Here is an 18,017-nt window from a genome sequence, read left to right as displayed (position 1 = left end):
TGCATAGATACACTATGCTTTGCCTGCTGAACGGTACCTCTCCCATAGATAGGAGTCCGTCTGTATCAATGGGTTGGTCCTGTCCTAGAAGACCCTTGGGGCTGGTGGTGGTTGGAAGGCCCTCTGGACAATGTGGGCCTCCCCATCAACAGGATCTTCAATGAAGGGGCATGCCATTATTTCCTAATTTACTCTCTCTTGCTCTGTCTCTGTGTCTCTCTGGGTGTGTCCCTCTCCTTCTCTTGGATGCACTCCTTATATGGCCGTTGTCAGTTGACCTTAATTGCCTGTGAATTTGCGAGCCAATTGGAAACAGAGCAGGGTGGGGATGGGAGGGCAATCACATATTCATGTGGTTTGGTGTACATATACAATCTTTTCTTTAATGCCTCAATTTCATTTTATTATAGTTTTGTTTTTATTAGTTTGATTTTGGCTTTATTGTTGTGTTTTTTTAATTATCTTATTTTTATTACATTTTAATTTGTTTTTAATAGTTAATGTTTTTAATTATGTTATATATTTTATGATCTCCATATTATTTTATCATTACATGACAGTTGTGAGTGTGTAAAAGCACTGGCAGAATTGTCTTTTAGGTGTCTGTTCTTGTCTACTGAACATTTTTTGATCATAGATGGAACTAATCCTCACCTTAATCCTGCTACAGACCAGGATTGCCCGGCAGCATAAATTACTATGGTTACTAGGCTGGGATTCAGGTTAACCACCTTGATGGAATGGAGTTGTGGCTCAGTTTGATGGAACGGAAACCGGAGTTTAGCTCAATGTATCAGGCTTAGACAGAACCATGGTTTCCATGGTTAGCGATGTGAGGCTAATCTTAGCCACTTAGCCACACAGAACTCTGGCTCACATTAGCCAGACTTGGCCATTTAAGCCTGGATTTGCCTTTGGCCCAATCTGGAACTCCATCGGTAAAAAAAACAAACAAAAACAAAACCAAAAAAAAAAACTTTTTTTTTTCGTCCTTTACCTCTGGAGGCACTGCCCGTAGTTTTTCGACTAACGAAGTGCAGGGGCCTCGGCAATCGCTCATGCCCTTCACTTCCAGCGGCACCCCCAGGGAATCGACTTGTTGTTTACAAATACTTCCAGGTAGAAAACCTGCAGAGTTTAGCTATATATATACAGTACAGGCCAAAAGTTTGGACACACCTTCTCATTCAATGCGTTTTCTTTATTTTCATGACTATTTACATTGTAGATTCTCACTGAAGGCATCAAAACTATGAATGAACACATGTGGAGTTATGTACTTAACAAAAAAAGGTGAAATAACTGAAAACATGTTTTATATTCTAGTTTCTTCAAAATAGCCACCCTTTGCTCTGATTACTGCTTTGCACACTCTTGGCATTCTCTCCATGAGCTTCAAGAGGTAGTCACCTGAAATGGTTTTCCAACAGTCTTGAAGGAGTTCCCAGAGGTGTTTAGCACTTGTTGGCCCCTTTGCCTTCACTCTGCGGTCTAGCTCACCCCAAACCATCTCGACTGGGTTCAGGTCCGGTGACTGTGGAGGCCAGGTCATCTGCCGCAGCACTCCATCACTCTCCTTCTTGGTCAAATAGCCCTTACACAGCCTGGAGGTGTGTTTGGGGTCATTGTCCTGTTGAAAAATAAATGATCGTCCAACTAAACGCAAACCGGATGGGATGGCATGTCGCTGCAGGATGCTGTGGTAGCCATGCTGGTTCAGTGTGCCTTCAATTTTGAATAAATCCCCAACAGTGTCACCAGCAAAACACCCCCACACCATCACACCTCCTCCTCCATGCTTCACAGTGGGAACCAGGCATGTGGAATCCATCCGTTCACCTTTTCTGCGTCTCACAAAGACACGGCGGTTGGAACCAAAGATCTCAAATTTGGACTCATCAGACCAAAGCACAGATTTCCACTGGTCTAATGTCCATTCCTTGTGTTTCTTGGCCCAAACAAATCTCTTCTGCTTGTTGCCTCTCCTTAGCAGTGGTTTCCTAGCAGCTATTTGACCATGAAGGCCTGATTGGCGCAGTCTCCTCTTAACAGTTGTTCTAGAGATGGGTCTGCTGCTAGAACTCTGTGTGGCATTCATCTGGTCTCTGATCTGAGCTGCTGTTAACTTGTGATTTCTGAGGCTGGTGACTCGGATGAACTTATCCTCAGAAGCAGAGGTGACTCTTGGTCTTCCTTTCCTGGGTCGGTCCTCATGTGTGCCAGTTTCGTTGTAGCGCTTGATGGTTTTTGCGACTCCACTTGGGGACACATTTAAAGTTTTTGCAATTTTCCGGACTGACTGACCTTCATTTCTTAAAGTAATGATGGCCACTCGTTTTTCTTTAGTTAGCTGATTGGTTCTTGCCATAATATGAATTTTAACAGTTGTCCAATAGGGCTGTCGGCTGTGTATTAACCTGACTTCTGCACAACACAACTGATGGTCCCAATCCCATTGATAAAGCAAGAAATTCCACTAATTAACCCTGATAAGGCACACCTGTGAAGTGGAAACCATTTCAGGTGACTACCTCTTGAAGCTCATGGCGAGAATGCCAAGAGTGTGCAAAGCAGTAATCAGAGCAAAGGGTGGCTATTTTGAAGAAACTAGAATATAAAACATGTTTTCAGTTATTTCACCTTTTTTTGTTAAGTACATAACTCCACATGTGTTCATTCATAGTTTTGATGCCTTCAGTGAGAATCTACAATGTAAATAGTCATGAAAATAAAGAAAACGCATTGAATGAGAAGGTGTGTCCAAACTTTAGGCCTGTACTGTATATATATATATATATATATATATATATATATATATAGATAGATAGATAGATAGATACATATGTATATTTCATGTCACTATATCAGCATGTAGACTAATCTGATGTTTGTAAAGTCTATAAACACAATGATTGAACAAACGTTACTATTTCTGTGTGCACGTTGTAATTAATAACATGGTTATTGTAGATGGGCTAACCGTTAGCTGTTAACATTAGCCGTTAGCGGTGTCTGTAACTCAGTAACTCAATAAACGGTCCGTGAAAAAAATATTTTTTCCAGCGGATATCTTAGTTTCAACATGATTGAGCTAACAAAACAGTTTTGTGTTGCTATGTGTGGTATTTATTCAGTTATGGGAAATTACAATGTCTAGAAAGCATCAGTGGCTGCAGCAGGAAAGCTAACATCAGGACGTCATCTGTTAAAAGCCTCCCGTTGTCAGATACGACATGAAATTACTTCAGGTAGCTCAAACATGTTGTAACTAAGACATCCGCTAAAGACGTGGAGCTTGCTGTTTCCGTAGGTACACATTTCCTGGGGACACCTGCACGTCTCGGCCCCACCCCCTCCATTGTGATTGGCTAAAGCACAGCATCGTTCAAACTCAAAGCCCCCGGCTGCCGACAGATTCTACAATGTAAATTGCAGAATCTGTCTTGAGAGATTACCTTAAGCCTGCTTGATGGAATACCCCCCAGAACTATATAGTGTATATAAATATAGTGAACAACCAGTGGAGAGTGACAGAGGGCACAAGCGCGAGAGGGACAGAAAACGAGAGAAAGAGAGACGCACGTTTGGGCCAGAGTTGGGCTTGGACAGAAACTGCGCAGGTTCATGTCTGACTTGTTGGGCCTGGTCAGAGCTCAACATTTATGGCGTTATATTTGTGCAACAATCCTGAGCGAGTGGTTTGAGATTTCGAGTACAGAACAATATGTTTTGCACACACATAAACTGCATTTTGAAGAGAAATTATATGCAAGCAAATAATATTTTTTTTTGAGCAAAACAAATCTATTCTGTGCTAAATAAATTTGCATGTTTACTATTATCTATATTAGCATGCAACAATAACCCCCGTCTCACGCAGTCAAACTACTCCACACTCGCTCAAACGGTCTCCTGCTCTCTCTCAACATCTCCACTCTGTGCGTGCTCAAGTTTGCCAACACACACCATTATATTTGTGCCACAAAACCAACCGATCGGATCGGAGAATGTCAATTCTGATTGGCTGTTCGGTTCCCAATCACAACGCTTCCACATCTAGAGCCACTAGAACAGTCTATGGCGTTAACAGACAGAAGAGGAGTATTTGACTAGAGCTGCCTTAAAACATTCTCATTATCAGCATAATTATTATTTTTCTTAGCACTGGTACCGTGTTAGTTGTAAATTGTTTAAAATATTTCCATAAGATATCGCTATGGTGTATTGTTGTTGTTACAGCCATTTGCCTCTGCCATCTGCGGTGGTTGGATATCTCAAATCCCGCTCCGTCGTCTTCTAATGGATCTAGAGGAAGCGTTGTGATTGGACACCAAACAGCCAATCAGAATTGACATTCTCCAATTCGACTGGTTGGTTTTGTGTCACAAATATGACGTGTGCCAAGTTGGGCGTTTGTGCTGGCAAACTTGAGGTTGAGAGAGAGCAGGAGACTGTTTGAGCAAGTGTGGAGTAGCCTGACTGCGTGAGAGGGGGGTTATTGCTGGATGCTAACATAGATAATGGTAAAGACACAGCAACAAAAAGGTTTTACAAAAACCTGGTCTTTTCATAACCACCTCCAACACAACCATTTAATAATATGCATCAATGCATACTGTAATTACATCCTACAACACAGTGAATGTCACATTTGGTTCAAGTAGCCTCAATATGACCACAATCCTTGATATTAATATATATTTATATATATTATCACTCTGCATAAACATGGAAAAACATTTAGACAAATTTGTGCTGTTCATCTATTTAAATAAAAAAGAAAAATGACATTAAAGCATTCAGTTCCACAGAACCCATGATTCCTGTGGCTGCTTAACAAAAGTCTTCAAGAAAAGTCTGTATGTCCCATCAGAAGGCCAGAAAGGTTTAATGTGTATTGATGAGTTAGAAAACACAGCAGACTAATCAAGGAGAGAGATGCAGGCAAGAAAAGAAGACTGGCCTCGTGTGTGTGTGTGTAAATATATATATATATATATATATATATATATATATATATATATATATATATATTTATATATATATATATATATATATGTATATATATATATGTATATATATATATATATATATACACACACATATATATATATATATATATATATATATATATATATATGTATATATATACACATATATATATATATATATATATATATATATATATATATATATATATATATATATATATATATATACACATATATGTGTGTGTATGTGTGTATATATATATATACATACATATACATATACACACACATATATATATATACACACATACACACATACATACATATATACATACATATACACACACACACACACATATATATATATATATATATACACAGTAGAAAGAAATGTGCAGAGACACAAACTTTGATGACAAAATAAACAGACTATTTTTCCATAACACAAGGATGTAAACACAAATTCAACCAATTAGCAGAAAACTACTCTTTTTGTATGTGTGTTGTACATGTGTTATACTGTGGACTGTAGTTATTATTGTACTGTGCTACCTTTAAAATGGTTATTTTATTTGACGCTCATTTATTATAATGTCCTTTTTTATGGAATTTATTTTTTTAAATATGTTTTTGGGCATTTTTGCCTTTAATGGATAGGACAGCCAAGTGTGAAAGGGGGAGAGAGAGGGGGATGACATGCAGCAAAGGGCCACAAGCTGGACTCAAACCCGGGCCGCTGCGGCAACAGCCTTGTATATGGGGCGCCTGTTGTACCACTAAGCCACCGACGCCCCGTTTGTGGAATAAATTCAAGTTAAATTTCATTTTACAATATTTGCAAGGGTAAAAAAGGAAATACTATTTACAATAATTATTGCTTGATTAATTTTACTCTAACAAGTTGTACTTTAATGTACATAATGGAACAAAATATACAAATTATCACTTTATGATTACTTTCTGTACTGTAATTTGGGGTTTAGATTCTGATTTTCAGTATTTTTTTCACAGATTCTTTGATTTCTTGTGTCTGCAAAACATAAACGATTGGGTTCAACATTTGGGAAAAGACGGAGGTCAGAGTCAGATTAATGATGAGGGCATTTGGATGCCTTTCACTAACAAAAGTATATGAGATTAACACTGGGAAAAAATAGATGGCTGCTAATGAAAGATGACCTGTGCAGGTTTTAAAGGCCTTGAGTCTTTCCTGAGCTGTGGCCACTTTAGACAATGCATAGCCAATACATGAATAACTAAACAAGATGAATATCAATGGAAGCCAAAGAATAAGAACTACTAACAAATAACCAAGGACATTGCTGGGGAAATAGTCATTACACGCAAGCTGGAGCATCTGGCCATGGTCACAGAAATAGCTGTTAATAACCACAGATTTACAGAAGGAAAGTCTTGTAAGAAGGCCAGCTGCAATGAGTACTGCAATTATGACAAATACCCAGAAAGAGGCAATCAAAGACAGCATGAACCTGTTGGTCACCTTCACTTGATAGTGCAGTGGGTAAATGATAGCTATCAGTCTGTCATAGGACAGTGCAATCAGATTAAAAGCCTGCATTGAAAGGCTAGTGTAGCAGAAAAAAAGGAACGTCAAGCAGTCATTGTAAGGGATGTAATGATGATTAAACAGAAAGATATCAAGAACCTTTGGCACCAAAGCAGTGCTACTAAACAGGTCTGCAAATGCTAAATTAAAAACTGCAAAATATTTTGGAGTTCTCAGATTATGATCCAAGTATATGACGACCATCACAAGTGTGTTTCCCAGCACTGCAACAACATAAACAAACAACAGAAAGACATAGTAATAACTGATATTAGGTATACCAATAAATCCCCTTATCATGAAGTATTCAGGTCTCACAAAGGTGATGTTTTTTCCAAGAGCTGAGTTAAAAAACTCCATTGTAAAATTTCAGTCAAACTCATACCATCTGAAGCACGATGTCTACTGTAGAGAACAGAGCTGCACGTCAGCGCTGTGTTCTGTGATGTACACAGACTGGAGCTCCGCTCTGACCTCTCTTTTGTCTGATCCCTTGAGTCCTCTGTATGTAACAATCAGAAAAAAACAAGCCAATGACCTTACTGCATTCATGAAATATACTCACAGGATTCTTTGCTGCAGCTTTCTATTGGAAGGCGTTGAAGCATCCACCATATTTTCATGCAGTTTGTTCATATTACAGGATAAGGCTGGTATTGACCAAAACGACCAAGGACAGTAATCTTTCTTTCATTAGTTTTGCACATCCTATTTTTGGCATTCCACCCCAAGCCCATTCATCCCCACTGAGGACTTTAACTGTTAATAATTTACAGCATGCAATACTTGTAGATTTTGGAGACATTTGTCTGCAATGGATTAATATGGCCCATGTTTGGTGCCTTAGTGAGTACCTGCTCAACATGACATGGCAAACAAACACAGCTGGAGAGTAGCCAGTGAACACAGTAAGCAGTTCAAGAACAAAATGTTTCCCTTCGGCATTACAGACCAAAAACAGAACTAAGAGAGCAGGCACTGGACTTACATTCAGCTAGAAGACCATAAGTGTAAATCTAAATAAATTATGACATTGTTGTGTCACTGCTGGATGTGTAAATAAGCAACTGTTAGCTAACAAGTTTACCATATAAAACTTCAACAACTATCAGAGGCAGATTTTAGCCAAGTGGACTGTCAAACTCCAACAAACAAGCCAGCCAACCAACAAACACTGCACCGCTTCACAAAACTTCGATTGAATTGTCTTCAGGCAAAGAAAATACTGTCGTCTATTTTGTTTGAGAAAGGTTGCACCCATACAGTATTGTGGTTGACAATGGCTTTCCCTGGTACTAGCACCACAGCAGCATAGTCTCTACTCTGGGAAACATAATGTTAGTAACAACAGAGCAGAGGATCCTCTTTTGTACCAACAATTATTTCTACAAATAAACCTAGACATTTAAGCAGTGCTGGTAGGCAGGAAATTGCTCCTTCATTTGTTTTTATACAGGCAGAAGTCTACAACTTATTTTTAAATGGCTGCTGGTTAGAGCTTTGAACTTAGAGCCCGAGCAGACCCAACCTGACCCGCCAGATTTGCCCCAGGCTATAATTTCTCATTATTCCCCTGCACTTGAATCAGGTGGGGTTCACGCCAACTAACCAGTGTTTATTCATTGATGTATTTTAATGAAACTGGAAGTACTCGTGTTTATATGGCAGGAGTTGCACTAACTAAATCAAGAGGGATGCAGAGGGAAAGGGGGAAACTGTGACAAAGAGAGAGTACAGTGACAGAACAACAGAGAAATATAGTGAACAACCAGCGGAGAGTGACAGAGGGCGCGAGAGGGACAGAAAACTAGAGAAAGAGAGTGGCTTGTTCGCACCAGGGTTGGGCTTGGACAGGAATTGCGTGGGTTCATGTTTGATTTGTTAGGCCTGATCAGAGCTCGACATGCTGTTAACTTTTTTTAATAACGCACACTTTTCTCTGCTTCATTGTTGGTGACCTTAATGATGTCTCTCTCTCTCTCTCTCTCTGTCTCTCTCACATACTCACACACACTCGCACACACACTCGCGCACACACACTCGTGCACACACGCACACACACACACACAGCAGCCCTAAGTCCAAAGCATCAGTCAGGTCAGATTCGTGTGGTTGTATAGTGAAGATAAATTTGATTTATTAACTACAAGTGTAGCTTTTGAAATTATATTTAAATCACATAAAATCCTGTTGATTGTCCGTTTGCTTTCACACCACAAACGTACCACACCAGAGTCCCCTTGGAAACAGACCAACACTGTGTTCGAAATCGCTCCCTATCACGGATATAGTGCACTATATAGTGTGTTCGCCATTTTGTAGTGTTGTTCAAATTCTCCGCGGTTAATTTCATTCACTATGCAGTGGACTGTAAAATACCCACAATGCACAGCAAATGTGAGTGAACAAACGATTTACCCTACATTTTACTCCCGTATACCACAATGCAATGTGGTTGTCTTTTGCCAGAGGAGAAGAACAACAACAACCGCAAAGATGACACAAAAAGAAAAGAAACGAATAGGATGCTAGTCGGTAACGTTAGCTCACGAGCTAACAATAGCCACTTAGCTCGCACAAGCCAGGTAGCTTGTAGTTCATGCACTAACGTGGGCTACTACAGCTCACAATGCAGACACACAACTGTAGCTGACAAAACCAAACATCCACACCATTGACATTTCAACAATTTATTGACAAAAAGTACAACCACCATACAGTTTGATCATCCTCAAAGCGCCCGGTTTGTTTACATAATCCTCGGCGCGTCCACTTGCGTCACAGGAGTATGCGACGCAGCTACTGACGCAACGACGTTCAGAAAATTTCAGTTAGTGTCCGAAATCTCGTTCAGTCGTTCCCCATGTACTGCACTATATAGTAAACACGAAATAGGGAATAGTGAGTGAGTGAGTGAGTGAGTGGACAGTTTCGAACACAGACCAAGACACACCTTTTCAAGTGGTAACAGTTTGGTTGTGTTGATCAGGATTTGATTTACACCTTTCACACCAGCCCAAATGAATCATGATGATTGGGCAGATGGACCTGAGTTTGTTTCAACTAAACTAGTCGGGTTAGGTGTGAAATCACCCATACCTGCTGGGTCTCAAAGGGACCTTCCCTGCTTATGCTTTATCAAATTAAATAAAGACTCCAGTCAGCCTCCATTGTCTTACAAGAAGGTACTTTATTACCAATCTAGTATCAGGAAGCCAAAACTCCACAAAACTGCAGCTGCAAAGATTTCTGCTTGACAAAAACACTTCCATTATAATTGATATACAAGAAAACAAACGGCCCAGAGGGGCATGTATGACTCATCTTAGCTATCTTGTCATTTGCTCTTAACACCACAATCCAGTCAAAACACTAACAACAACAAGCACACCTCAAGAAGTTGAGACACACCAAAGTTGTCTAATCTTTACAACTAGCAGTCTGAACCTCCTCTGACATCAAACGCTGCTCTCCCCTTCTTAGTTATTCTAAAGTTATTCAGCAATTTAACTAAAACTTTGGTATTTTTTTACCACAATCCTGTTACCAATATGCTGCTTCCTCCAAATCTTTTAGCAAATCAGAATACACTTTTATACATGTAACGCAACAACCGATAGACACAGCTACAAAAAGGTTTTATAAAAACCTGGTCTTTTCATAACCACCTCCAACACAACCATTTAATAATATGCATCAGTGCATTCTGAAATTACATCCTACAACACAGTGAATGTCACATTTGGTTCAAGTAGCCTCAATATGACCACAGTCCTTGATATAAACATCACTTTGCATAAACAGGGCAAAACATTTAGGCAAATTTGTGCTGTTCATCCTTAAAAAAAAATGTTATTAAAGCATTCACCTTCACAGAACCCATGATTCCTGTGGCTGCTTCACAAAGTTCTTCAAGAAAAGTGTGTATGTCCGGTAAAAAGGCCAGAAAGGTTTAATGTCAAGTAGTGATGAGTTAGAAAACACAGGGGACTAATTCAAAAGAGAGAAGCAGGAAAGAAAAGACTGGCCTCGATGAAATAAATCTTAAATATTATAAATACAGGATAGAAATAAAAAAAATCACCTTCTTTTATGGTTTAGATTTAGGACCAAATGAAAATAATAACAACGTAATTTTTTTATATACAGTAGACTCCATCAAAAAATGTGCAGACACAAACTTTGATGACACAATAAACAGAGTTCCTTTCCATTACATGAGCATATAAACACAAATTAAACCAAATAGCAGAAAACTACTTATTGTATGTGTCTTGATGTATTGTTTTTGTTTTTTTTTATTGTATATTTTTTATGTTGTATGTTTTTTACTGGACCTTTGAGTCTGTGCAAATAAAACTGATTGATTGTACATGTTTTAAACTGTGGACTGTAGTTATGACTGTATTGTGTTACCGTTAAAATGGTAATTTTAGTTGTTGTTCTTTTTTGTGGAATAAATTCAAGTTAAATTTCATATTACAATATTTGCAAGGGCAAAACAACTACACTGTATTTACAGTAACTATTGCTTGATTAATTTTACTCTAACAAGTTGTACTTTAATGTACATATTGGAACAAAATATACACAAATGATCACTTTATGATTACTTTCTTTACTGTAATTCTGGATTTGTTTCTAATTTTTAATAATTTTTTTACAGAGTCTTTGATTTCTTGTGTCTGTAGAACATAAACTATTGGGTTCAACATTTGGGAAAAGACAGAGGTCATAGTCAGGTTAATGATGAAGACATTTGGATGCCTTTCACCATCAAAAGTATATGTGATCAATACTGGGAGAAAATAGATGGCCGCTAATGAAAGATGACCTGTGCAGGTTTTAAAGGCCTTGAGTCTTTCCTGAGCTGTGGCCACTTTAGACAATGCATAGCCAATACATGAATAACTAAACAAGATGAATATCAATGGAAGCCAGAGAATAAGACACACACAAACCAAACCAAATGCATAGCTGGGGACATAGTCATTACACGCAAGCAGTAGTATCTTAAGATGATCACAGAAATAGCTGTTAATAACCACAGATTTACAGAAGGAAAGTCTTGTAAGGAGACCAGCTGCAATGAGTACTGCAATTATGACAAAGACCCAGAAAGAGGCAATCAAAGACAGCATGAACCTGTTGGTCACCTTCACTTGATAGTGCAGTGGGTAAATAATAGCTATCAGTCTGTCATAGGACAGTGCAATCAGATTAAGAGCCTGCATTGAAAGGCTACTGTAGCAGAAAAAAAGGAACGTTAAGCAGTCATTGTAAGGGATGTAGTGATGGTTAAACAGAAAGATATCAAGAACCTTTGGCACCAAAGCAGTGCTACTAAACAGGTCTGCAAATGCTAAATTAAAAACTACAACATATTTTGGAGTTCTCAGATTATGATCCAAGTATATGACGACCATCACAAGTGTGTTTCCCAGCACTGCAACAACATAAACAAAAAAGAGAAAGACATAGTAATAATTGATATTAGGTATACCAATAAATCCCCTTATTATGAAGTATTCAGGTCTCACAAAGGTGATGTTTTTTCCAAGAGCTGAGTTAAAAAACTCCATTGTAAAATTTCAGTCAAACTCATACTGTCTGAAGCACGATGTCTACTGTAGAGAACAGAGCTGCACGTCAGCACTGTGTTCTGTGATGTACACAGATTGCAGCTCCTCTCTGACCTCTCTTTTGTCTGATCCCTTGAGTCCATTTTACTTAAGAATCAGAAAAAAATCAATCCAATGACCTTACTGCATTCATGAAATATACTCACAGGATTCTTTGTTGCAGCTTTCTATTGGAAGCCGTTGGAGCATCCATTGTATTTTCATGTAGTTTGTTCATATTACAGGATAAGGCTGGTATTGTTAAGGATTTTTCTTATTGTCAACAAATCCCATAAAAGACAAAAATCAACAAGGCATCATGGCTTTCTTTCATTACTTTTGCACTTTCTGTCTTTGGCATTCAACCCTAAGCCCATTCAATCCTACTGAGGACGTTAACTGTTAATAATAATTTATTGCATGTACTACATGTAGTTTTTGGAAACTATTTTTTGCAATGGATTAATGCCCCGTTTCCGACGATTAATACGGTACAGTACGGTTTGGTTCAGTTCAGATCTGTACGCTTTTTTTCTGTTTCCACTGCCAAAACTTGTGGATGGCACCAATGGAACCGCTCCATATCGTCTCCATTTTTGGTCACCCCTCTGTTGGGGTACCTACAGTAGCACACAGATCTGGTACTAAAAGGTGGAGCTGTGAACACTGCAGTCCATTGATTGGTCAGTAGCAGACAGTTTTATAGGTAAACTGTAACTATAACATGAAAGGATGTTTTGTTGCCTCTTGCAGCAGCTATAGTCGGAGCAAAAATAACTTAATTCACTGGGCCAACTGCCGGCGACTTTTAGGGTGGAATGTTAACTTGTAATGTTACTCAATGCATGAGATCACAACGTTGGTCAATTAACACAACTTCAATATATCATATGACAACTTTGACCATTACTTTAGGTTTTATATGACATACACTTTTAGGAATGAGTGGATCTTTAAAGGCGCTGTATGTAAGAATGTGGCCAAAACGGTTACTGCACTCAAATCGTGTCCGCCCCCCCTCCCCTACAGATTCGAGGTTGCTGGACAACGGCACGCTGGAGACTGATTTGTTTGCCCATAGGCGGCTGCCGTGGCAGGGCCGTGTCGCCGCGTCCGTGATCTTCGGTTTTCCAGCCGACCGTTCGAGCAAGTCCGGCTTCTCTGCTGCTAACGCTGCTGCCGGGATACAGCTGAGGAGGAGCCGGCTGCTAATGCTATGTACCAGGACACTGCTAATGCTGCTTGCCGTGCTGCTGTAGCTCAGTCATAACTGTAACTGATGCTGAGACTCTACTGACTGCGTGACTGGTAGACCGCGGTGGGTGGCGCAACAGGCAAAAACATAAATTCAAAACATAAACATGATTTGCGGACCGTAAAATATTTTTTTAAATGCAAATATTATGGCCGTACTATTGTTGGCGGTGAGATCAGTATGTTATATGAACATTATTCCTTAGTCTCTGTGACATATTAGGAGGATTTTATGACTATTTGCTTTAGATTTCTTACATACAGCTCCTTTAAGCGTTTATAAATATTAATTTTGGCCAGGTAATGTGAACTGCATATATTCTAATCCTCACTCAGAGAGAAGAAAAAGGTTGCATAGCAAAAGGCTACGGCAACACTAAACCCCTGAGCCTGCCTTACAAGGACGAAATGCACAAACCCACTATTTCAAAATATCAAATAGAGAGAAACTCACTGCAGCCTGTTTTATTTTATTCAGAAGATGTCAGTGTGCAGCCTCATTCTGTGGAGAATAAACGTGGTGCAGACTTCCATCTGTGTCACCGGTAATGAGGAAATACAGTGAGTGCTGGAAGGAACAGTGAGTGACAACAACCCCACCCACATGAAAGAGTACTGTTTGAAGTGGAAACACTAGGGTCTAGGTAGGTAGGTAGGTAAGAGATACTTTTGGTTCCAAAGATACCATACCTATAGTCATTGGTGGAAACTGGGCTTAATTTGGCCCATGTTTGGTGCCCTAGTGAGTACCTGCTCAACATGATGTGGCAAACAAACACAGTTGGCAACTAGCCAGTGAACATAGTAAGCAATTCAAGAGCAAAATATTTCCCTTTGGCATTAGAGACCAAAAACAGAACTAAGAGAGCAGGCACTGGACTTACATTCAGCTAGGTGACCATAAGTGTAAATCTAAATGAATGAGGACATTGCTGTGTCACTGCTGGATGTGTAAATAGGCAACTTTTAACTAACAAGGTTATCATCTTAACTTTCAACAACTATCAGAGACCGATGTTTGCCAAGTGGACTATCAAACTCAAACACACACTGCAGCACTTTACAAAACTTTCACTGAACTCTGTTCAGGGGACTTATCAGTTCATTTCAGTTTTTTGCAGTGAGAGAAAGGTGGACAATACCGCAAAAAAGTAATCAGTACAATGAGCTATAAGTTAATGTTAAGTCTCAAAGTTAACGTGTTTAACACTGCTGAAAATAAAGCCTCTTAACTTTTCCTTATAGTTTGTCTGACCAAAGTAGCAAAATGTTGGCTGCACAAAGGCATACGGAGTGTCAGGATCCCCCAGTTTTCCCATACGTTCCTCCTGATGCCACATCTTATAGTTTAAAAGCTCAGTTTTTTTGGTACAGCAGTTTATTAAAACTTAGTTCTGGGTTGTCAACGCTGTGGGTAGTGCATCCCATCACACAGCAGCTTTTAGGAATTTGTGCTGGTAGACGCAAGCAGACACCTTCACACAATACAAAGTCAATAGAGAGCAGTGAATTGGTTTCCCCTCCAGTCTGGGCGTTGATACAGGGTATAAAGCAGGTGTCTCGTGCAGGAATAAATCAGGGCCTACTACTGCAGGATCATTTTTTATCCAGTTTAATATATACAAGCACTTAAGCTTTAATAGCTTTTGACCTATTGATCAGGGAAATACCCGTGCTGACATACACATCTGTTACTAAGGCTGATGTTTCAAAGCATCAAAGCTGCAATGGTTGCTGTGCTTTTTGTTTTGTTTTTTTAACCCATAAACTGGTGAGGGAATTGAAAGCAAGTGGCCAGTGAAAGACGCAAATGACGCCAGTGTCCCCAGTGAAGTCACTGACCTCTGCTTCAAGCAAATAAATTAGTTGTCCAATTGGAAAAGTAACAGGTGAGATTAACTGCAGAGGGTCATCCACAGCGAGCAGCTGTAGTAAACTGCTTGCTCTGCATCGAATGGTGTGACCCAACCCACTGTGTTCAAGTTATTAATAACTTTGTGGTTTAGCTTTTGAAATCATGCTTAAATCACATAAAACCCTGTGGATTGTTTGTTTGCTTTCACACCACAAACGTACCACACCAGAGTCCCTTTGGAAGCTCACCAATACACACCTTTTCAAGTGGTGTCAGTTTCGTTGTGTTGATCAGGATTTGATTTAAACCTTTCACACCAGCCCAAATGAATCATGATAACCGGGCAGATGGACCTGAGCTTGTTTAAACCAAACTAATCAAGTCAGGTGTGAAATCACCCTTAGAGCCTCTCTGCTGCGTCACATGGGGACCTTCAGTGCTTAATCTTTATCAAATTAAATAAACACTCTAGTCAGTCTCCATTGTCTTACAAGAAGGTATTTTATTACCAATCTAGCACCAAGAAGCCAAAACTCCACACAACTGTGGCTGCAAAGATTTCTGCTTGAATAAAACACTTCCATTAAAATTGATATAAAAGAAAACAAGCTACCAGAGGGGCATGTATGACTCTATCTGGTCATTTGCTCTAAACACCAAAATCCAGTCAAAACCAGTAATCACAACAAGCACACCTCAAGAAATTGAGACACAACAAAGTCGCTAAATCTTTACAACTAGCAGTGTGAACCTCCTCTGACATCAAATGCTGCTCTCCCCTTCTCAGTTATTCTTAGGTAATTCAGCAATTTACAAAAACATTTGGTAATTTTTTACCACAATCCTGTTACCAATATGCTGCTTCATCCAAATCTTTTATCAAACCAGAATACACTTTTATACATGTAAAACGAGCACAGCAACAAAAATGTTTTTTAGAACCTTGTCTTTTCATAACCACCTCACACACAACCATTTCAAGGCGCTGTGTGTGGCCAAAACGGTTACTGCACTCAAATTCAAAATACTGCCGAGAGTCGTGTCCACCCCCCCATCATTCAACATAGTGAATGTCACATTTGGTTCAAGTAGCCTCAATATGACCACAATCCTTGATATAAACATCACTTTGCATAAACAGGGCAAAACATTTCGGCAAATTTGTGCTGTTCATCTTCTCAGAAAAAAATGTTATTCAAGAAATCAGCTCCACAGAACCCATGATTCCTGTGGCTGCCTCACAAAGTTCTTCAACAAAAGTCTGCATGTCCGGTAAGAAGGCCAAAAAGGTTTAATGTGATATAGTGATGAGTTAGAAAACACAGCAGACTAATCCAGAAGAGAGATGCAGGCAAGAAAACAAGACTGACCTTGATGAAACAAATCTTTAATAATAATGATAAATGTAAAAAAAATTAAAATTACCTTCTTTCCATTACAGGAGCATATAAACACAAACTATACCAATTAGCAGAAAATGACTCTTATTGTATGTGTGTTGTACATGTGTTATACTGTGGACTGTAGTTATGACTGTATTGTGTTACCTTTAAAGTGGTTATTTTATTTGACACTCAATTATTATAAAGTCTTTTTTTGTGGAATAAATTCAAGTTAAATTTCATTTTACAATATTTGCAAGGGTGAAAAAAAAGTACTTAGTATTTACAATAACTATTGCTTGATTCATTTTACTCTAACAAGTTGTACTTTAATGTACATAATGGAACAAAATACACAAATGATCACTTTATGATAACTTTCTTTACTCTAATTCTGGATTTATTTCTGATTTTTAATAATTTTTTTGCAGATTCTTTGATTTCTTGTGTCTGTAGAACATAAATGATTGGGTTCAACATTTGGGAAAAGACAGAGGTCATAGTCAGGTTAATGATGAGGGCAATTGGATGCCTTTCACTAACAAAAGTATATGAGATTAATACTGGGAAAAAATAGATGGCTGCTAATGAAAGATGACCTGTGCAGGTTTTAAAGGCCTTGAGTCTTTCCTGAGCTGTGGCCACTTTAGACAATGCATAGCCAATACATGAATAACTAAACAAGATGAATATCAATGGAATCCAGAGAATAACACACACACACACCTGACCAATTACATAGCTGGGTACATAGTCATTACATGCAAGTGGATATATCTGGCTATGGTCACAGAAATAGCTGGTAATAACCACAGATTTACAGATGGAAAGTCTTGTAAGAAGGCCAGCTGCAATGAGTACTGCAATTATAACAAAGACCCAGAAAGAGGCAATCAAAGACAGCATGAACCTGTTGGTCACCTTCACTTGATAGTGCAGTGGGTAAATAATAGCTATCAGTCTGTCATAGGACAGTGCAACCAGATTAAGAGCCTGCATCGAAAGGCTACTGTAGCAGAAAAAAAGGAACGTTAAGCAGTCATTGTAAGGGATGTAGTGATGGTTAAACAGAAAGATATCAAGAACCTTTGGCACCAAAGCAGTGCTACTAAACAGGTCTGCAAATGCTAAATTAAAAACTGCAACATATTTTGGAGTTCTCAGATTATGATCCAAGTATATGACGACCATCACAAGTGTGTTTCCCAGCACTGCAACAACATAAACAAAAAAGAGAAAGACATAGTAATAATTGATATTAGGTATACCAATAAATCCCCTTATTATGAAGTATTCAGGTCTCACAAAGGTGATGTTTTTTCCAAGAGCTGAGTTAAAAAACTCCAT

General features: G+C 38.9%; 3 protein-coding genes across 3 annotated transcripts; all 3 read right to left on the bottom strand.

Moving 5' to 3' along the window:
* Positions 1–5,970: 5,970 nt before the first annotated feature.
* LOC117261427 (olfactory receptor 7A40-like) lies at positions 5,971–6,918 on the bottom strand. The gene has a single exon (XM_033633833.1). The coding sequence runs from the start codon at positions 6,916–6,918 to the stop codon at positions 5,971–5,973; it is 948 nt and encodes a 315-aa protein (XP_033489724.1).
* Positions 6,919–11,156: 4,238 nt separating this feature from the next.
* On the bottom strand, positions 11,157–12,140 carry LOC117261745 (olfactory receptor 1E16-like). Its single transcript, XM_033634212.2, has one exon. It carries the CDS (start codon positions 12,138–12,140, stop codon positions 11,157–11,159), a length of 984 nt encoding a protein of 327 aa, XP_033490103.2.
* A 4,893-nt stretch (positions 12,141–17,033) lies between these two features.
* Positions 17,034–18,017, bottom strand: LOC117269743 (olfactory receptor 1E16-like). Its single transcript, XM_033647008.2, has one exon. The coding sequence runs from the start codon at positions 18,015–18,017 to the stop codon at positions 17,034–17,036; it is 984 nt and encodes a 327-aa protein (XP_033502899.1).

The sequence above is a fragment of the Epinephelus lanceolatus genome, chromosome 11 (genome assembly GCF_041903045.1).
Source record: "Epinephelus lanceolatus isolate andai-2023 chromosome 11, ASM4190304v1, whole genome shotgun sequence".
Lineage (NCBI taxonomy): Eukaryota > Metazoa > Chordata > Actinopteri > Perciformes > Serranidae > Epinephelus > Epinephelus lanceolatus.
This window is presented reverse-complemented; position numbering and strand designations above follow the sequence as displayed.

Excerpts from the sequence above, each read along its gene's own strand:
- LOC117261745 (XM_033634212.2), bottom strand. The coding sequence starts at position 12,140 with ATGGAGTTTTTTAACTCAGCTCTTGGAAAAAACATCACCTTTGTGAGA.
- LOC117261427 (XM_033633833.1), bottom strand. The coding sequence starts at position 6,918 with ATGGAGTTTTTTAACTCAGCTCTTGGAAAAAACATCACCTTTGTGAGA.
- LOC117269743 (XM_033647008.2), bottom strand. The coding sequence starts at position 18,017 with ATGGAGTTTTTTAACTCAGCTCTTGGAAAAAACATCACCTTTGTGAGA.